At 42.9% G+C, this 23,030-nt stretch overlaps 1 protein-coding gene across 1 annotated transcript; it reads right to left on the bottom strand.

Annotated features, from left to right (window-relative positions):
• TYMP (thymidine phosphorylase) lies at positions 1 to 19,203 on the bottom strand. Its single transcript, XM_078596971.1, has 10 exons — positions 19,006 to 19,203; positions 13,907 to 14,033; positions 11,918 to 12,120; positions 11,005 to 11,103; positions 9,061 to 9,190; positions 8,833 to 8,951; positions 7,142 to 7,304; positions 4,925 to 5,149; positions 2,598 to 2,738; positions 1 to 1,179 (listed from the first exon to the last, which is right to left on the bottom strand). Exons 2-10 carry the CDS (start codon positions 14,031 to 14,033, stop codon positions 1,037 to 1,039), a joined length of 1,350 nt encoding a protein of 449 aa, XP_078453097.1. The 5' UTR covers positions 19,006 to 19,203; the 3' UTR covers positions 1 to 1,036.
• Between the last annotated feature and the right edge of the window lie 3,827 nt (positions 19,204 to 23,030).

The raw sequence follows: 23,030 nt of genomic DNA, 5'->3' as shown, positions 1-23,030 counted from the left end.
TTCACGTTATAAGTTACAGCTTTATTTCACTGTCACATATATTCGATCATACCTCGTAAAAGGGAATTCATTGTTGGCAGTGGAATCTCATTGTAAATGTAGGCGTGGCGAGATCACCGCCCATGGCAGTATTAAATGATTAACATGTTGTATGATTAGCACGTAGGTTTTTACAGTCACTCATAATTCAGGTGTAGTGTTCTTCCACGTTGAGCTGCTGCATGTAGAGCATTACATCTCTCGAGCTTTCACTACGCACTCCTGCGGGCATCTTCTGTGAAGAATCTGCTCTGAAGATGCCTGCGGTAATGTGTGGTGAAAGTTAATTTTTAGCTCAATGCAGTGTTTATACATCATCATCTGCTACAATGCTTGTACCACCCATATAAACCATATAAACATGTCACCTGTGACTTTACAATCGTCCAACTCTACCTTGACCACTCTGAGGTATGTCAATTAGATTGCCCAGTACATTAGACGGTAATAAAAACTTTATGGGAGTAGAGTGGTAAGCACACTGTGGGTTAATGAGCTGCTCTTTGAACATGGTGACTTACGTTCCATTCCAAGCCACGGTTAACATCAGTGGCAAGTGAGATCTGCACTGCCCCAGGCACCCCCTTTGCTTCTCCAACAGTATATAAAGGGCATACTTTTAGAAAAATTAGTTCAAAGCCATATTTAATGCCATAGGCTGCATAGCAAAACAATATAGACCCAAATTTCGATTTAAAGCTTTCGTGACTGCAGGGATTCATCTTCTTGGTTCTTTCGGTAAAGTCACGTAGAATGGAAATAATAAAATAATAAAAATAAAACATCATAGACTCTGTCTACTCTGTCTACTCGACAGACTTGCTCTCCACCTGAGGACGGCTGCTTGCGTTGTGGCCGAAACGTCGTGAGAATTATTTTATTATGTTTTATTTTTATTATTTTATTATTTCCATTCTACGTGACTTTACCGAAAGAACCAAGAAGATGAATATAGACCCAGCTAAGCAAGACCACCTCCTGCCACCTGCTCTCAGCCTCATGACGATGCTGTAATGATGTCAGTGACGAGTGTGATAGGAGCACAAGGGACGGGTCCGATGTCCAGTGACTCCTGCAGAGCAGCAACGTGCTCGCCCGCAAGCTCCGCCTCCTCGTGAAACACACGAATCCACTTCTCACCTGGAACACGGGGCGAGGCGGCATGAGCTTTCGTTGAATGCATGATGCACAGATTGTGTTTAAACGACGACCATCGCATATTTCATTGTGCGGTCGTTGTCGCTCGACCATTCCCTTATTTGTAATTGAACACTATGAACCCGGCGACCTGAGTTTGTCTTACATCAGTGGTGAGCAATAAAAAGAATACTTATTTACCGAAGAAAGCCACAACTGAGTCCAAAAAACTATTTTTAAGGAGGGCCCTGCTATATTGAGATGTTTTACCAACTCCAATGTCATTGTTATGGGCCTGCTCTCCCTTCAACAACTGGTACTGACCAGGATGGTAAAGATGTTCAAACAACTCCCATGACAAACAACAAGGCATGGGAGGGCATTCATCCAGCAGTGGCATGACAAAGGATTACGTAATAGATTTAAAATATATATTTGTATTGATTGTAAGACTTATTTTTCGGATTTATGTTTCGAAGTTGAATTAAATTATTTAAGATCACATATTTTAATAATACCTTTTTACTCAAGTTTCATCCCAATTGTGCCGTCGGTATTATGTCACGTGACAAAGTATCCATTTGCATCTCATACAGCAGTGCAACTATTTTTGTGAGAACAGCCCATGGAAGTGGACATCACAAAGCTACATCCAAGTTCTCTTTTAAGTAATCTCTTGGTCTACACAAGAGGACAACAAGACTTTCCCACCCACTCAACATTTTCCGGTCGTCCGCACAGCGGCTAACCATCAAGACTTTATGCTAAAAAGACGATCACTGCATCGAGTGCTTTCAGATACGCTTCTGCGGCCGTCTGGAATGCTCTTCCTTCCGATATTAAGAAGCCACTGGAGCTATGCAATTTTAAATCTAGATTGAAAACTCATTTTTTTAGAATTGCTTATTGCGGTTATTTTGTTGTCATTCTCCCGCACACCTCCGATGAGCACGGTTGGTCAACATACATACACATGACAGTCAAACTGATTTAGATTTAAAGCTTTCGTGACTGCAGGGATTCATCTTCTTGGTTCTTTCGGTAAAGTCACGTAGAATTAAAATAATAAAATAATAAAAATAAAACATAATAAAATAATTCTCACGACGTTTCGGCCACAACGCAAGCAGCCGTCCTCAGGTGGAGAAACAGGTCTGTCGAGGAGACAGAGTTGTGGCCGAAACGTCGTGAGAATTATTTTATAATGTTTTATTTTTATTATTTTATTATTTCCATTCTACGTGACTTTACCGAAAGAACCAAGAAGAGTCAAACTGATATTCAATTCTCAGAGTTGGAATTTTTCCAAAATGTGGTGCAAACATCCAAACTAAAAAAAAATGTTTAACACTTGTTAAAACGTCACGTGATAAGAACCAGGGCCCGGAGGCCGGCATGCGCGGGCACGCGGGCGGTGTCACCTCGGGAGATGCGGTGTCCGACGGGAGCGAGGATCTGGACGCCGACGCTGTGGTTTACCGGGTCGCCCACCTGACTACGTCCCATTCCCAGCTTCTGCAAAACTATGGCCAAGCCCATTGCATCTATCGATTGGACAAACCCTGGAAGGAGGAAGAAGAAATGACATCCATTTTAGTTGTTTTCACCGGCAAGCAATTTTTGACACTCTTGAAAGATTTTAACAAGAGGCCCTCTGTTGTGGCTGAGAGAAGGAAAATCCTTCTCAATATTGTGAGGTAAAAACAACGATTATTACACCTCCTCTACGCTTTGTCCACCTCGTCTGCAGGTTGTCCTTTATTTGAATTGGGTTTATATTTGGCCTATCGATTGTTTAGATTTTTTTTTACTTCAAAGAGTTTATTCATTATATCTTTCACTTAATTGTGGTTTAATAACATCTGTACTATAAACACTCTTGGGTCTTTCGGTAAAATCACGTCAATAAAAAATAATAGATCACGACTTTTCGATCGCAACACAAGCAATCGTCTTCAGGTGGGAAGTGAAAGTTCAAGATACGGCGTTGCTGGTCATTACCGTGCCACTTGTCCCATTGTGGGGGCTTTGCGATTCGTTTAAAGTACAAGGGGACGGAGCATGTCGCGACAGCTGCTCTGAGTAAAACTAGGGTTTTAGTACGCATGCTAAACCTGGTTTCTCGAGCCAGCCGTCGACTCACTTTACTTTCTGACCCGCCCCCGACTGGACATCTATGAAAAATATCTTCAGAGCTCATCGGATTCGTCCAGTATAAACGACGATTCTGATTCTGATACTGTGGCAGTAAATTCACTCGAGACTGCTGGGAAGAGGGGACAAAATGCAGTGTACATTTTCATAGGTAAACACATTGTCCTGCGGAGGGAGCTGGTAGGAACGTTGGGTTGCTCGGTCAATGGCCAGGGTCAACAGCGGCGTGGTGTATTCCGCAAATATGGCCGACTATGAGGGCGGGCACAAGCCGGCGTGAGTAGGTTAAACGTTGAGTTTTATAAGGGCACCACGGGGTGACCAGCCCCTCCCCACCCAGCCCCACCCCTCCCACCCCCCCCACCCAGCCCCTCCCCACCCAGCCCCTCCCCACCCTCCCCACCCAGCCCCTCCCCAGCCTCCCCTCTCCACCCAGCCCCACCCCTCCCATTTTTGGATGCACGACAGACAGATGGACACAATAATCCCCTATGGGCTGGTGTAACCAGGTGGTTCCTACCAGTATAATTCTGTCTTTATATGGAGCAGAGTGACACACCAGTGAACAGTGCATGTTGATGACGGCCTTCATGAACGAGTATTAACATGAGTTTAACACGTAGCCATTCGCGACCAATATTGTCCATATTAGAGTTTTTTTGGGTTCGATCGCGTGAATATATAAATGTGTCGTTAAACCCACCACCACCCGATACAGCCAATTAGCAAGGTTTGTAACGTATACACGAAACATGCCAATTCGTTACTGGCTGTCGCCTGACGAAACTAGTTGTAATTACCGGTGAAACGTTGTACTCAGATTGTAAATGTTGTGGCTTTGCCCTCCAACACAACAGTGTGCCGTACTAGTAACGAATTGGCATGTTTACGTGACGAACCTTAGTAATTTGCCAGTGTCAGGTGGTGACGGGTTTAACGACACATTTATATATTTACGCAAGCCAACTAAAATAACATGGGTGTTGAAACATCGCTTTGTTATTGTGCACTTCGCTAAACTTAATTTGGAACGTAATCAACCAGGCAGGGTGTTGACTGTTATGTTATCCTACTCTCTGTTGTGTTACATTACATTTCTAAGTATACTAGATTTGTGTTTCTATTTAATTTATACCTGATGATGATTGCTTGTGTTGCAATCGAAACGTCGTATGCTAGTATTTAATTTAATTTATTATTTTATCTTTATACGTGACTTTACCGAAAGAACCAAATAATAATTCGCTAAACTTGCCTATTTTCTTGGTAGTCGTAACACAATAATATTAGATTAAGCTTATTATTAGATAAAGCTCATGGCCAAACCACCCAGGATGTGCCCAATTTCGCCAGATCTTTTCAAGCGAAGTTGGGTTTCAGCCTGCATAGTGTTTGGATGAGCAATCACCGTGCATCATTCAGGGGTTGCAGGCTGCTGTGTGGCTATTTTGTGGGCAGTAAAGGACAGCGCAGCAACATCCACGTACGCTCCCTGCTTTCTACAACCCACTCTGATGAGCACGGCAAAGCTTGGCTAAATAACCCCCTAAGGCCCGCGTGGTGTAGTGGAACAGAATACAACATTTCGTGTTACCATCTTGATCCACTGACAAATCCGTGGAGTACTTGGCTGGCTTCATTGTCCCAGAAAAATCAGAATCCCTGCAAAGCCTTCGAGCGACGCTCGCCTCGACACCCTGCGCCGTCAACATCGCCTCGAACTTGACCAAGGCAGAGCCATCCAGCAGCACGCTCCTGATCCGTTCCTCGCCCTCCTCAGCCGATCCCACCTTGCCGATTGCGTTCAGCAGCACGCCACCTGTCCAGCGCAACGAAGGGGCCCGTCCATAAATGATGTCACGCAATTTTGGACGATTTTTGACCCCCCCTCCTCTCGTCGTCACAAAAAGTCAGACCCCCCCCCCCCAAATATGACGTCACAAAGCTCTGCCCCCCCCCCAAAATATATCAAACATGCTTCAAATCGCTTTAAACTATTGTCATTGTAGTGCGTATTTAATGTGGCGCTGCACTCTGATGTTGTAGGAGAAAACATTTATTAAAAAGTCTATTTAATTAAGTAGAACGTGTTGTCTATATTTATTTAAAGTTGCGCATTTTGATGTGACGTCACATTTCTTAACCCCACCCCCCTCGTCACACATCGTCACAAATGTCTGACCCCCCCCCCCCCAGGTGCGTGACGTCATTTATGGACGGCCCCTTATCGAGCCTATTCCCATCTCTTCAATGAAGTTCTTAAGTCGGTTGTGTCCTTTTTTTTACTTTTTATATAAAGACTCAGACGTTATGTCGGCTGGTGGTGCGGCCTATTGAGCCAAGCACTCAGTCACATAGCCACTTTAAGATGTTTTTTTGTTCATGTTTTTGTTTGTTGCGGTTGCACCCGCTTCAAGAGCCGAATGGCTCACAGGGCTACACCTAATAAATGAACTTGATGAAAACAGGTCCCTGCGGGGTGGGCTGGTAGGAACGAACAAATGAATGGCTATAATAAAATGAAATGGCGGGAGTACGATACGAAGGAAGAGTTTGAGGCATAGTTCTAGGCTTTAGGCCTAGCTGTAGGCTTTAGGCCGCTGTGAGTTAATTTTTAATTTAAATGTTTTAATTGAAAACACTTGTTTAGCCAGGAAAGCCTCACTGAGTCTAAAGGTTTTTGTAAGGTCCTGCCAAGTGTTTGCAGTAGGGGGCGATGTTGCTACACCTAATCGGACATCGGACGGACGGACGATATAATCTATTGTAGGCTGGTTCACTTCGTTCCTACCAGTATAAATGAACTTGAAGCATCTATTCTGCAAGGACGTCCACAGCCCAAGACTGTCGGTAATGGGGGCGGTTACAGCGGGCATTGCAGGGAGGCAATGAGAAAACTCACAAGAGCAAATAAATTTAGATTTTAAGTTTTCGTGACTGCAAGGATCCATACTCTTTTTGTTCTTTCGGTTAAGTCACGTAGGTATAAAATTAAATAAATTCAATCTGATGATGATTGAATGTGTTGCAATCGAAACGTCGTGATTTAATTTACTTTATTTTATACCTACGTGACTTTACCGAAAGAACCAAAGAGTATAGCAAATACATTATTGAGGCATCATTCCATGGTGGAGGTATTTAATTTCTACGTTGATGTTTAGTAAACAGGTCTGATAATTGCGTTATGTAATTTGGTCATGCTTTGTAAATGATATCCACAGTTTTTCCATCTGGTCCAGGAGCTTTTCCCCTTTTTCTCAGTTACGTTATCTGGTTATTTTTCGATAGTGAAACAAATAGGAAGAGTATCGAATACGAATACCATAGAGCCCAGTCCACACAGTTCATTCAGATACATGCCATAAAAACTCAAGTGATAGTGCTTACTGCCTAACCACAACCAAACGCTGTTAACATTGCAAGCAGGAAAATAATATGAGCAGCTCAAGATTTTTAATTTTCGATTTAAAGGTTTCGTGACTGCAGGGATTCATCTTCTTGGTTCTTTCGGTAAAGTCACGTAGAATGGAAATAATAAAATAATAAAAATAAAACACAATAAAATAATGTTATTATATTGTTTTATTATTATATAAAAATAAAACACAATAAAATAATGTTATTATATTATTTTATTATGTTTTATTTTTTATTATTTTAATAATGATATTATATTACTTTATTATGTTTTTTTATTTTTTATTTTATTATTTCCATTCTACGTGACTTTACCGAAAGAACCAAGAAGAAGACAGCTCAAGATTGTGAATATGCTATAAATAAATCAGGAGGATGTGGGCGCTCTCACCTTGCTTGGTGACCAGTTGTACCAAATCAGCTGGACCTTTGCCCTGCATGCATTCTACAGACTCCATCACCTCCAGGGAATTTCCAACCCGGAGTCCGATGGGATTGTCCATCTTACTCAGCACGGCAATTGTGCGAATACCACATTGTGTTCCCACATCGACCTGTGATTGGGATAGAAATGTATTGCTTTATGTATGCATGTTAAATCTATTTCGCACCGTACGTCGCCAACCGTGCTAATCGGAGGTGTTGGGGGAAGGACAACAAACGAAATACAAAAAGCTGTTCTTTGGAAATGAGTTTTAAATCTAGATTTAAAAGTGCATAGCTCCAGTGGCTTCTGAATATCGGAATGGAGAAGTGCGCCTGAAAGCGCGTGATGCAGTGACCGTCTTTGCTCGATGGCCAGCCAAAAGCATATATACAGATAAGAAACTGGCGAGATCATATTTCAAAGTGGATTGTTAGTGGTGCAAATAGTAACAACCTCAAAAAAAGTAAGTTGTTAGTTTTGATCAAAACACTTGAGTGGGTAAATTGTGACATACCTACGACGGATGACTGCATACATTCTGTATGTCAAATTACCCATTATCATGCTTGCCATAAATTTGTATTCATTAGCAAATATTTGATACTATATTAACTGAACTGCAGTGAATGATCAGCTGCAGATAAAAATGACGAGATGGTCAAATTTGATAGACCCTTACATAGTGCTGACAAATGTTATCCAAATATGACAAGTCCATATTAATTTTCACCATTGACAAAGGATGATGTTGAATAACCCCTTGACTGTTCAATACTCGTAGGAAACCCCTTCGGTTTCAGTTGTTCCATGCACACAATGCTCCCCCCAATGGTGCGTGGCTATCCATTGTATGCTTAGGAAATCGGGCAGTCACGCACATTTATATTGTTAATGATAGAGCGGATAAGCAGCGCTAGGGCCAATAAGCAAAATGATCAGGTCAAAAGTCCAATTGAGTCATTTCGACCTCGTTCATATGTGCTACATATTTACACAACGCGGTTGGCTATGTATGGTGAAAAAGAAGTTCATTATACATACATAGTGGAGCAGCCTATGAGGAGTTATCTGGCCATCATATATATACAGATAAACCACTTGTATAATAGATAAGACAATGGCAATGAATAATCTACATCAGTGCCGGATTAAGCTAGCGAGGGGCCTGTAGCATATGATATAAAGGGGCCCTAAATAAAAAAAACACGTAAATATAAAAAACACAATTTTTTTTACTTGAAGAGTAAAGTCATTGTCTTTTTTTTATTTGCTATACAGCCAGATAATGCGGCAAATCGCTAACCTTAAACACCCAGTAGTTCATAAAAGTTGAAGGTAGTATAGTACTATAGTAATAGAGCAAGTGCAGAATCACTGAACCGGAATTGATAGCTTGAAAGCATTAAGCTCGAGGCCCTTGAAAGTGCGGGGCCCGTAGCCTATGTAGCTACTTTTGCTCCCAGGATAATCCGGCACTGATCTACATCAAGTATTTCCTTCTGACACAAGCCACTTTAATGTAATTCAAGTAGTTTATTGTACACTACTCATTATTTAAAACAAAAATCATGTTCTCTACATTTTGAGTTGGAAGGTAATAACTATCAAAACAGGTAATAAATGCCATTTATTTTCTGTTTGTGTGGCGTTGGTACCATTGATATGGCAAGTTCCCGAGCGGAAGCTTCACTCTTGTAGAAAGCAGCTTTTCCAAATTTCACATCCAGGACTAAGGCAGATAGGTTCTCGCATGCCTTTTTAGAAATGATAGACCCTACAGACGACAGGGACAGGAGTATTAGTTGACACAATGAAAGCATACCGTTTCTCAGTTTCTGGTAGAGGAATGCATGTGCATTGTTGTTGTGATTGATGTTCGATACCGGTCACTAGCGGGATGCTGTCCACTGTCGATGTCACATCACGGATCCCGTAGAGTATTCTGTCTGCAGGAACCAGACTCTCTGTCTGCCCCACAATGCAGCAGCCCACCGTCTCCAAGATATGCAGAATCTAGAGTCAATGAGGCCAGAAAATATTCCATGAAAACAATGTGCAGAGGTTTGCAAAGAATTTAGAAAGTAATAAGGGAGATACTGTATTTTAAAATAATTGCAGTACGATTGTTGCCATTACTGGAAGTGATGGAAATGTTTTTTTTCTAAATTATATTTATAACAATGTAGTAAGCTCAGGGGGCCTCGTTAAGTCATTAACTGGCAGAATTTTAAGAAAACAACAGATAATCCTACAATTAACCTTTAATATTTTATTCAAATATTGTATGTTATCACCATTGTAGCTCAATTGTGCTACTACGTGGATCAAGATACACAAAAAAGGAAGTATTCTTCTGTAGTTTCCACAGAATAACTTTGCATAACATCCGGGTAGGTTATACAATATTTATTTTACAATCTTAACGATCTCGGTGCTGCTTGGCAAACAATACTTTGTGAATGTGATGCGCTCCTACGGGCCTTCTATTTTTGCTGCTGGTTGTTGATGCATGACCTTGCCATTTCGAAAGTTGACCATGTACAGTTGTTTTTGGGTTGTTTGGTTGTAACCAGATTGCAATCAGATTTCAACTGTGCAACGAAATCCCCATCGAAAATGAGCATGCATTGCCTCATGGGGTTAACTGTGCCAAAATAAACCAAACCAAGACAAATGTCAAGTTATGGCGAGGAAGATAACGCCCACAGAACTACACCTCCAAGTGTTGATTCAATTGATCATGCGTTATTCAACAACGTTTTCATTTATACTGTACATGCTGCGTGGTTATTTTCAAAAGCCGTCTTGCCAAACGTGCAATCCGTTTTTGGTTTAGCAGGCATTGCGTATTTACGCACGTATGTTGAACTTCTTTCGCACCGTACATAGCCAACCGTGCTAATCGGAGGTGCGAGGGGGGAAAGACAACAAACGAAACACAAACAGCAGTTCCAAAGAAATTAGTTTTCAATCTAGACTGCGTGCAGTGCCAGAAACGGTATCGACACAACTGTGCAACATGAAACCACTCTGAGTTCCCATTTCACTCGTATTATTGCATGCGCGTGGAAGACTAAAGACAAAAACATGCTGTGTGTCATGACGACACTTTTAATCTAGCAAATATAAAAAAGCTTATGTAGCAGTAGCTCATGTTCAACAAGTGTGGTGGTTAGCACACTGGGCTTGTAGAGCCAGAGGTCACTGGTTCAGTTAATTCTCCAGCCGCAGAAGCTTCAACAATGGAAACCTTTGTCCAGCCAGCAGTGTAAATAGGTACAATACGGTTTCGTTGATCAGCAGGTTGTGTTTGGTGGGAACGAGTGTGGGTACTTTCACCTCTTCCGAGGCATCCGGCCATCGTGGAAAAGTAGACCAAACACCCTCTAGCGCTCACACTCATCCAGGCTTTTCCACCAGCAGTTGGTGTGAGCAAAACAAATAATCGCAGGGCTGCCCCTTTAGATTTCAGCTCAATGTTACATATATATCCTTTTTTCACCAGGTAAGGCCCTCTGAGCTACATAGCTCTTTTTCGGAAGCGATTTGGCCACAAATGATAGCTCAATTAAGTGACTTATCATGTGGAATTGTATAGCAACCAAATACTCTCGAAGCGTGCTTCTAAATGTGGAGGGAAAAACGGAAGGACCCAGAGAAAAATCCACGCGACCACGGGGAGAACATGCAAACTCCAAATATCCAGCAGGCGTCAGGGTCGGGATCAAAACCACGACCTCCTGCATGCCAGCCAAGGAAGTTAACATCTCCCAGCCACCGCGGCGTCCCAATCACTTGCACAGGGCCTCTGCCGCGGTCACATTCACCTGTTGCTGACTCTGCTGCACACAGAACCCTGGGATGGACTCGAGCTTGTCAAGCGTGCCCCCCGTGTGGGCCAGCCCTCGCCCGCTGATCATCGGCACCTGTTAGCGCGGCATCCCAGGTAGAGTGCGATGAGCGAGTTTTAAACATCCCCGCAAAGCACGGTCAGTGGGCCTTTATGTTACTGTACACTGGGTGTCAAATATGCAATTCATGGCACAAAGTAATTGTTACATTTTATAAAGTTACGTACTTAGGAATACTAAAGGTACGTGTGACACAAAGTATAAAATATAGGGTGGGAGTGGTGGCGCAGTGGTTCCCACACTGTGCTGATATAATGGGTGAGGGATATCTGGATTTGTTCTGGGATTGATAAAGGGCTGTATATGATAAAGTTTTGTTTATTGCACTATTCTTTTAACATACCGAGACAGCCCTACTTTGCTGAATAGTAACGAGCAGAGACACCACTTTAAAAAATGTGACCTTAGACATGGTCCGCTTAACCCTTTTCCGTTTCTGATGACGTACGTGTACGTGTACGTCATCAGTTTTTCTTCCGATGATTTATGTGTACGTCGTCAAAACGAATCCGAAAGAAAAAATATATTAAAATTACTTCATCTGTACTGAGGCTCCCACAAGGCCATGCCGGGGTGCGTGTGGCACAATTTGGCGTCAGCTATCATAGAGTGCGGTCATGTCGCTACAGTTCTTTGCGGTGAGTACAATGTCTTTAAAAACGGCGCCGCAATGCCTCTCTAAATAAAATTAACGCCGAGCCGCTTGCGCGTTCCGAGATTCAGAGGCGAACGGGACACCCACCCTACAACTTGCAGACGTCTCGGAATGGGGAAAAGGTTAACGCACAGAGCGGCACACACGAGGGCACATGAAAGTGACTGCGCAAACCTTGCATCCGCAGGCGGCGAGCGCCGGCGCGAGGGAAAGGCTCACTTTGTCACCGACCCCACCGGTGGAATGTTTGTCCACCACCAGCCCGTGCCACTCCTTGGGCCACGGCAGGCGTTCCCCTGAGCTCAGCATTGCGCGCGTCAGCACCACGGTCTCACTCGCGTTCATCCCTTGCAGCCGTATCGCCATGAGCATTGCTCCTGCGCGCGGAAAAGGAGGACGGACAATTTGTGCCGTTTTTTGCCGGCCACAAAATGATATTTACACATTTCGATTTAGAGCTTTCGTGACTGCAGGGATTCATCTTCTTGGTTCTTTCGGTAAAGTCACGTAGAAGGGAAATAATAAAATAATAAAAATAAAACATAATAAAATAATTCTCACGACGTTTCGGCCACAACGCGTATATTTAAATATACGCTCCAAGCCTGGGGTGTTTCATTCAGACGCTGTCTTCCCGACAGACCTGTTCTTCACCTGAGGACGGCTGCTTGCGTTGTGGCCGAAACGTCGTGAGAATTATTTTATTATGTTTTATTTTTATTATTTTATTATTTCCCTTCTACGTGACTTTACCGAAAGAACCAAGAAGATGATATTTACACACTCAAATACTGTGATAGCAATTCGGCACAGTTGGTGTTCACGGCCGTAGTAGTTATGAGACGAGATCGCACAAGGTGCCATGTTTTACAGATGGGCAAAGTCTGCCAGCAGGGCATGGTGTCGCAATGTCGGTTTACCCAATTAAGTAATTTGCAGGTCGTTATTTTTAAATGTAGCAAATTTTGACCATGGTGCCGGCACGCATGGTCTACTCTTTTTAAAATTACATAATGGGATCTTTAAACATCCACTGCGAAGCAGACGGTGTGATCCTCTGGTTAACGCACCCGCAGTATCAACTGCAAACACCTTCATCAGGCGATTTTCCAGAATCGACCGCTTGCTGTGACCACCAGCGAAACGTCGTTACTCAAGTTGTAAGCGCTGTGGGTCTACTCTCCAACGCGGCGACTTGCTGGAGTCGTGACTAATTGTCACGTTTTCTTTACGTGACTAACCTTGCTAATTGGCTGCGTCGGGTGGTGGTAGGTTCGCGACACATTGACATTTACGCGATCTAACCCCAAACACCTTTATTATGGGTTACGAAAGAAGTTCAACAAACATACACCAGAACCCCTTTTAGTGACGGTAATTGGTTCCAAGAAACCGGTCGTTAAGCGAGTATGAAAAATACCTGTTAAAGGCTTACTTTATAATATTGAAACAATGGCTATTAATGCATAAATATACTAACAACATTATAAACACATAATATTAAAAGAAACATAGTTAATCAATGCATCAACTAATATTTACTGTACCCACAACAGCCCGTCGTTAAGAGGGGAAATGGTCGGTAAGTGAACACATTGGGCTCTATGGATGCCCGTCGTTAAGCGATTAGTCGTTGACAGGGGTGCTCCTTTAGAGGAGTTCCACTCTATACTACTATACACTACGATACACTACACTATACACTACACATTACGTTATATGGAGGCCCGTCGTTAAGCGATTAGTCGTTAACAGGGGTGCTCCTTTAGAGGAGTTCCACTCTATACTACTATACACTACGATACACTACACTATACACTACACATTACGTTATATGGAGGCCCGTCGTTAAGCGATTAGTCGTTAACAGGGGTGCTCCTTTAGAGGAGTTCCACTCTATACTACTATACACTACGATACACTACACTATACACTACACATTACGTTATATGGAGGCCCGTCGTTAAGCGATTAGTCGTTAACAAGGGTGTTCCTTTAGAGGAGTTCCACTCTATACTACTATACACTACGATACATTACACTATACACTACACATTACGTTATATGGAGGCCCGTCGTTAAGCGATTAGTCGTTGACAGGGGTTCTACCGCACGTACACACGTCACCGCCACCACGCACGGGTGGCGACTCTGCTCACGTACCGATTTGGCTGTCCTGTATGGTTCCCTTCGCCACTCCTTGAACAAAGAACTCGATGTCCGCGTCCTTCAGGACACCGCCGTCCCGTTTAATGCGGATTATCTCGGGGATCTGAGGAGCCGCATCCATCTGCAAACAACGAGGGAGTTCATCTTCTTGGTTCTTTCGGTAAAGTCACGTAGAATGGAAATAATACAGTAATAAAAATTCTACATAATAAAATAATTCTCATAAATATGCTAAATTCCTCTTGATATGCAAATTATTTTGTCAAGGCGCTCTTCGCCCCTCCATCCCAGCTTAAATAGTCGCTCCAAGCCTGGGGTGTGTCATTCAGACTCTGTCTTCTCGACAGACCTGTTCTCCACCTGAGGACGGCTGCTTGCGTTGTGGCCGAAACGTCGTGAGAATTATTTTATTATGTTTTATTTTTATTATTTTATTATTTCCATTCTACGTGACTTTACCGAAAGAACCAAGATGATGAATCCCTGCAGTCACGAAAGCTTTAAATCGAAACGAGTGTGTTCGCGCTGGATCTCATGCTGGACGCGCGCATGATTTGAGTTCTCATTTATATTGACGTTACAATAAAAACACCGGTTGAAATGAAAATTATAATGTTACAAGTCATAATCTCACCCCCCCCCCTTCAACCTCCCCCCCCTCCATTAATTTGGAGCTACAGAGAAAATACATATATTGGAAAGTATCTTTTAGCAGCCCTTTACAAACATCTAATAGAAGCATAATTTATTCTCATAAAAATGTAATGATTATTTTGCAGCAAGTTTGGTGACCTTAACATTGACCCTCACAAAAGTACATAGCTCGGATAAAAAAAAACTATGTCGGAAGAGAAGTTATGGATTGTGGCATCGGCAGGATCTTGAGAGATGGCTATGATGTAGGGTGCGGACTTTATCCAGCAGTGGATAGACCAGAGCTGACGTTTAAGCAAAAAGGCTAGCTGCATTTAGATAACCGAATTAGTTTTTAATCTGCGTTAATCTTTAATCAAATTAAAAACAATTTACCGTCACTTTCTGTAAAGAAACGTCATATTTGAAGCGACTTTGCGTAATAAATTATTTAATTCAGCTCGATCTTCCTCTGCGTTAGTGTAAACATCTACCCACTCATGAGTATTAATGAGGGGGGTGGGCCTCATGTGGAGTGACGTCACACAGGGGGGTGGGCCTAGTGGAGTGACGTCACGCGTGGGACGGACAGACATTTCTGGGTGAATATCGTAGGTAATGTCCAGTTCCAGCTGTTCACGATGTTTTTGCTTATTACAAGTTAATTTATGAAAAGAAGAAGAGAACAACTATGCAGACATCTCTTGATAAGTTTTTCAAGAGGGTAGAGAGGAAACACGAACATCAAAGGGAATTAGCATCTACATCTGCAGAAGATAAAGAACCAGTGGCATCTACTTCTGCAGAACATGAAGAACCAGTGGCATCTGCATCTGCAGAACATGAAGAACCAGTGGCATCTACATCTGCAGAACATGAATAGCCAGTGGCATCTATTTCTGCAGAACATGAAGAACCAGTGGCATCTACATCTGCAGAACATGAATAACCAGTGGCATCTATTTCTGCAGAACATGAAGAACCAGAGGCATCTACAACTAAATGAGATTATACAACTTTCAAAGCCATTCCCCGTGTTTAGTGTACAGGCCGTACAACATGTTTGGAATCGACAGGAGTCAAGTTCGACTTACGAACAAATCGACTTACGAACAGACTTCTGAAACCTAGCTCGTTCGTAAGTAGAGGAGTCCCTGTACACATATTTCATCCGGGGTGTATCCGGAAATCAATTGTGTACCCGGCACACCACATTCAGTACACATCTCGATGTGGCTGCGTTTGCTACCACACGTGCAGCTTATTCCAGGAAACAAATTGTCGTGGGAAATTCAGCCTCTACCAAAGAATCGCCAATTTGCAACTGTGGTGAAGCCCAAACCATCAAACGCATCGCCGCCGAGTGTGCCATCCACGCACGCACGCACGCTGGCGATATTGCTGCAATCCATACAGGGTCTACCGCTGCCTTGGATTGGATTGATGAGGGCCTGCCCACGCCGTGGGGAAGTGGAGAGCATAGACGTGGGAGCATCGAAGTGCAGCACAACAATGCATTTTTTTTGCTGCACTTTCCTCTGCCCTGCACAGTGTAGCAACATCTTCTTGGTTCTTTCGGTAAAGTCACGTAGAAGGGAAGTAATAAAATAATAAATAAATAAAGCATAACAAAATAATTCTCAGGTGAGGACGGCTGCTTGCGTTGTGGCCGAAACGTCGTGAGAATTATTTTATTATGTTTTATTTTTTTTATTATTTTATTACTTCCCTTCTACGTGACTTTACCGAAAGAACCAAGGAGATGAATCCCTGCAGTCACGAAAGCTTTAAATCGAAGTGTAGCAACAGCCTCGAAGACGAAGATGCCTACGAGAATGTGCTGCACGCTCTGTACACGGTGGTCAACTCTCCGAGAAATAATCGTGGCTCAACTTCTCCTTTTACCCTCCCGAAATCTGAGAAGATTGGGCGTGAAGAATGTTGACATGTACATTACAAATTGCAGAACCGGCCCTAGACCTTTGGGGGCCCTAAGCAAAATTTGGTTGGAGGCCCCTTTGATGTATGATTTTTTTCACCCACGAGCTAGCAGTGACTCTAGGGGGCCCTCTGCTGGCCACGGGGCCCTTTGCAATTGCAAGGGTCGCTTAGTGGCTGGGCCGGCTCTGACAAATTGTTACATAATTTCAAATGCGGACGAAACGCAGGTAATTTAGGACGGTATAAGTATCTTCCTGTAAAATGGTATGACAGGAGTAGATTGAATGATATATTTGTTAAATTCCCCGCTGGGTTAGAGTAACACATGCATGAGAGAGCAGTCTCGCCTATTGCGGTCATCACATTACATTACAACATTCCTGGCAAGCGTGAACGAGGAGGTCAAAAGGACCATCCAGATTCTAGAAGCAGGACAAAGAGCTCCCTCAATACACAAGTTGGGAGGCCCTTTCGCCAGCAGTGACGTGAACAGGAAATTGCAGGGCTGCGCATTTTTGATTTACCTTGTTACAAACTGTTGAAAAATAAGAACTGGAAAAAATATATAACAGACTTTATCAATTTCATGTTATTATATATACACACGCGTGACATATGCTATGCAATAAACTTTACCATGTAGTGAGGACATAAGGTACAGTGGTGGGAGTTAACACAATTCACGATGAACAAATTCTGCCTGGCGATGGAGGAAGACGTCTACAACTCAGGAGGTAACACAACACACAAGGCCTTTCATCCCATCAAGAAAACAGCTTTAAAATAGTTTTTTTTTACAAATGTACTGTAACTGAAATATACGTGTTGAATGGGGTGATTAATACAGTACATGGAATTAAAATGAAAAAGAGGAACACGTGTGTGATGTGAACATTCCAAAGTGTATTACATCGTTCAAATTTACACCATTGGAACCTCATTTGCCAGTAGAAAAATATGATAATTGTTTTTTTACCCTTTTATCTGGCAACAAAACTGACACCTTTTTTTACAAGGAGTCATGCTCTAAGGCAAGCTGTCTCGGGTGTGGACCAATCAACTTCAAGGACAGTGCACATACATTATCAGAGTTGTGTTTTTTGTTTGCATTATGGCTGCAGGTATTGTGGTCTATGCAAACATGACTCCTTGTAAAAAAAAGGTGTCAGTTTTGTTGCCAGATAAAAGGGTAAAAAAACAATTATCATCGTTCAAATTGTTAATAAAAGTGTGGTTTGGGCAGGACACGTCTTGGGCTTGACACGTCTTGGCCAGGCTAAAGTAGTGAACTATTTGTCTTTTGCCCACGTGACACTTTTTTACTGATTGGCCGTGTCGGGTGGTGGAGGGTTACGACACATTTATAAATAACGTGATCTAACCCAAAAACTTTATTATGAATCTCCCGTGCAGCCCGCACAGACTGTTTCGGCAAGAGCTGTTAGCGAGTAACCACATATGAAGGTCGGCACGGCACACAAGGGGGTCGGTGGCCAACACCACGCCCGCCCGCCTTCGTCTCCCCAGTGATGATGTTTACACGCCACACCAGGTACTCATTTGAGGCTGAGTCGACCTAGGGGAGGCCCAGGACCGGTTCAAATAATCGTCACTGGTGGTGTTCGCCGTGAGCGGTAATCGAACCCGGGTCGCCGGTTTCGTAGTGCTAACCCCTACACCACCGCTCCCCTACTTCCAAGAATAAACTCACGGAGACGCATCAACAGGAGAAGACGCTCACAGACACGCGACAATTGTAAAGAGGAAGACAGAGAGACGCAGAGAGACAGGGAAACATCTCCCTTATGTGTGCGGGGTTTCCGCAGGACACACACAGAACACGCGTAGAAGAGACTCCCGTACTGCAAAACACATGAGCTAGCAGGATACGTGCAGTAGATGAATGATATTAATCAATGATGTCATCCGCGATAATATCGGATAAGAGGAATACAATTCGCGGCTGCTAAGAGGGAGTTGTTTCATAAAGCGTCTGAGATGTCAGCCAGCGAGGGGATGAGTCATCAACGTCGTTGTGCTGGTGGATTGTTTCATTTCGAAGTGCATGGCAGATGCGGCCGTCGTGTTAACCGAAGCAATGTCATTGACTACTTGACCTGCCGCTGACACCAGTGCCAGACAGAGCATGGGGCATGTAACCCAACAAACAACGCGTGCCCACGGATAATAAACCAGCGACATCCACCAAACCTCCGCAGAGATCTATCGAATGGCTTTATCACCTCGATATGTACACGGTTGTCCAGAAGTATTGTGACCCCCCCCCCTCCCCAATGAATTGACCCCTGGCTTTTTTGCCCTTTGCTCATTCATTTCCGTTTTCGCACCCATCGGCATGCAACGATTATTACGTTTTAGAAAATTAAGCGGGGGAGGTCACGAGACATCTGGATCACCCTGCACACCATAAATCTTGCTAATCACACTTTCCATTTCGAAAGAAGCCCGTTGCATCGCTGCACCCGTGACCAGATGTCCGACGGCTCGGGCAAACTCACCTCTTCGGTGTCGTGGTGGTCAGCAGTTGAGAGGACAAGCTTCTGGGAGTCGAGTTGTAAGCTCAAGGTTAACCGCACTTCTCCGCACAGCGCACAGCACTGGGGGAAAGCGAAGGGGGGGAGGCAATTTTTTTGGTGTCCTCACTGAACAAAAAACGCCCTTTGGCCGACCAATTCGCGTCCCGGCATTTTTTTTGACTTGGCGATTTGCAATCGCTGTGGTCAAACCCATGTCCAAATACCGTAACCCGGAATGCACCCCCACCCACCCACCAGATCTGCTCTAAAAAATCGCGTCTCTAAAACGCGCTGGTGTTCAGCCAGCCAGATCTGGCAGGTCGTCATTCCCTTTTCATTGGTGTGGTTTCAATTCCCGAGCACTCACTGCTCGACGATTTGGAATTTCCTGCCCATCGCCTCTCCCCATCGAAGTGCTTAAACAGCCTTGATCAATGCGAGAAAATGTGTGAACGAACTTTGGTTTCAATCTTTAGTTTTATCTGTTGTAACTTGAACAGTGCTGTTTGTCGCATGGCCATTAATTTTGTCGCGTGGGTTATTTTGAGCTTGTTGTGTGCTCCAGAAAATGTAGTTGTTGTTGTTACATATTTTTCGGCAGCTAAGCAGTGTTGAACCCGTGTATATGTTGGATGGATAACCACCATGCGTACATGCATCGCGTTGTTTGTCATCAGACCGCTTAAGTGTTGTGGACAGCCGAGGAGAGTTGTGTACAATTCCATTGTTTATACACTTCAACTAAACGTCCAATGCTGCCCGGCTTCACCAACCCTGCAACTTACCAGCGTGGCGAAGTATGGTCAAATACGCACCGCACGGCGTGTGGTCGAGGTGATGATCATCCAGCAGTGGAGAGACACTGGCTGACGACGACGACGACGACGGTGAACTTGTGCACACGTGTGCGAACTTACCGGCGTAATACGCACGTGCTCCTACTCTACCCACTGCGGGATGAAATTGCCCACGTCCCCACGTCCCCACGCCGTAGATCTAACCCCTCTCGCCACGACAGCGCTCTGCATCGGAGCGATCCGTCTCGTTCCTGCTCATGAGTTTGCGTCTCATCATCGCAGCTGCGTCTCTGGTGGCTCCTTCTCACCTCTCGTTTCGAAATTCCGTCAACAGCCTCATCCGTTCACCGTCTTTCCTACCTTCTCACCGAAGACGCTGTATATTCCCTGCCTAAGCCAACCTCACTGTTGTGAACAGTCCAATGTGTGTTTGTTCACCGATTCCCCCGTGTTTTTTTGAACGGATTGTTGTTCCACTGCGTATCACGGCAACCCTAACGAGTTCAGCAACACCGTGGCATTCATTGGCAATGACACGTGGCATATATCGGAAACGATTATTTTGTCAGCATACAGGTTCTACCAGTGAATGCATTCACCCCCTTTTTAAAATATGTATACAGTATCCATACCTCTCAAACCCTTATCAGTGCTACCTACCTTATTACAGACCAATTGAGACCTTATTGGTCATCCCGTGCCCTTATAAATCTCAAAGTTCATCCTTCAAAGTCCCATCCACAAGGGAGAATCACACACAAATAGACAAACCCATTGTTTTTACTCAATTCCCCTGTACAAGAACGCGGGTAACCCGTATGGGTTGACAGGTATGAGCATCGATGTATGCTCTCTTCATCAACAGTGTGTGTGGAATTGGCACGTCGCTGCATAGAGAACGATGTTTATTCGGTGATAATGCGTTGTGGACATTCAGTGGTGCAACAAAGCATACTCCACGTGCAACTTGTAAGGGTGCCTTTCGCGATGACGTGCCAAGGCGCCTTGGGTGAAACAGAGAAAAGCATAAAAGGAAGGAATAACCTCATGGGGAAATAAAGAGCCAAAGAGGGACGACGTTGGTATGATTAGGAGAAGAAAACACGGTTTTAAAAAGTGGGGTCCTGAAACTTTGCCTGTATGATATAATTTTACTTTTTAAAGCCACTGTTATTGACGGATGTGTTAAGGTTATTGTGTTGCATAGTATATTGCAGTGCAGTATTATAATCAGGTTCTAGATATCCAGTAACGTAATGCAGAATTAATATGAATATATTGCTGGTATTTTCCAATGAGGGCTTGTAATGTAATGTTCGTGTTGAAAAACGCATTTATATTAAACTCACGTGAATGTTATTCTATGTTTGTAATGGTCTTCTCGCTTTCCAATACACCGGTGTGCTGAATTGGTATGTTTTGTTTACGTGGCAAACCTCACGAATTGGCTGTTGGGTGGCGGCGGGTTTAACGACACATAATTACGCGATCTCACCCGAAAACCTCTATTATGGATCTTTGTTTTATTGTGTTTACTGCCACGCTGTCACCCTTGCCTTTTTTACAGAGGTGTGGATCCTGAATACTGTACATTCTTAAAAAAGGTTACGTTTGTTTCCTGAAACGTATGCTCTCCTTGACCTCTCTTTAAGTGTACCACTGGGTATATTTAGACTTAAAACTTTCGTGACTGCAGGATTTCATATTCTTGGTTCTTTCGGTAAAGTCACGTAGATAGAAAAGAAAATTTGTATTAAAGAAAAAGAAAAAAAAATCATTACAATAAATTTAAATAAAAAATACTTTTAATTTTCATTTATTTAAAAAAACTTAAGTTTAAGTTTATTTTTAATCTACGTGACGTAACCGAAAGGATCAATTACACTGGGTATATGTTACACTTTCAATGTTAACCTTTATAATGCTGATTTAATTCCGTAAGTGTCCATGTTTACGATCGTGTCTTTCACCTCTGCCAATATATACTTTAAAATATAATTCATTGCTGTGGTTCGTGTTACAAAACCTTGATACGTCGTGTTGGATTTGGCCGATTACTTGTTTCCAAAGGACGTTGTATGTGAAAGATTGTATTATCCGTTCAAACAGGATATTATTATTACGTCAACAAGTATTTTATGGGATTAAGAGTCTTTGGCAAGAAAGACATAGGTTACATACAAGAAGAAGAACACACGTATAACATGAGCACAGGAAAAAAAAGGCAACTTAAAATATAAAGCACAAATTACGTTTCTTCACAGGGGATTATGCCAAAAAGAAAATCTGCAAAACCTAACTTAGTACAGGTACCATAAAGACATTTGAAATTATTTAAAAAAACAATAATAGTAGATTTCGATTTAAAGCTTTCGTGACTGCAGGGATTCATCTTCTTGGTTCTTTCGGTAAAGTCACGTAGAATGGAAATAATAAAATAATACAAATAAAACATAATAAAATAATTCTCACGACGTTTCGGCCACAACGCAAGCAGCCGTCCTCAGGTGAAGACCAGGTCTGTCGGGGAGACAGCTTCAGACGTGAGAATTATTTTATGATGTTTTATTTTTATTATTTTATTATTTCCATTCTACGAGACTTTACCGACAGAACCAAGAAGAATCATAGTAGAATTGCATAATTCGGAAACAACGGTGGTGTTTAATCCCCGCCTCAAGGCACATGTATTGCCTCTGGCTTTCGTTGCTCTAAATATTCTTACTTCTGAGTTTTTCCTCCCCTTGGCCAACACTTTATTTATTGTGATGTTTTGTGCCATAATTGCTTTGGAAAAAAAAGTCTCTTTAGAAATGTAATTTATTATTGACACCTATCTGCACTATTATAGACGTGGGATTGGTAAATTTTTTAATGGACACTAATCCACACATTCCTCTATTGTAATTATTCACTGCACAAATAAGCAATGGTAAACACGTTTAATAGAATACGTCTCACCACTTCCAGCGAAATTACTCTTTTTATCTGCACGTTTGCATGGATAACGGTATGCGTGATGGATGTACTTTTGGGAGACCACTTTAGTATCCAATCGTGGTCGTCATAAAATGCGTGGGTAAACATGGCAACATTGCAGTGTTAATTTGGCTACCACTTTCAGTTCACGTACTCCACTTACACGTGGCTATGAATAGTAATGAATAAAAAAGGCTATGCATGTATCATCTATGCAAGTACTAGCTGGTT

Source organism: Lampetra planeri, chromosome 8 (assembly GCF_965212315.1).
Source record: "Lampetra planeri chromosome 8, kcLamPlan1.2.h2, whole genome shotgun sequence".
In the NCBI taxonomy this organism is placed as follows: Eukaryota; Metazoa; Chordata; class Hyperoartia; order Petromyzontiformes; family Petromyzontidae; genus Lampetra; species Lampetra planeri.
The sequence above is the reverse complement of the archived record's forward strand: the minus strand, read 5'-3'. Positions and strand labels throughout refer to the sequence as shown.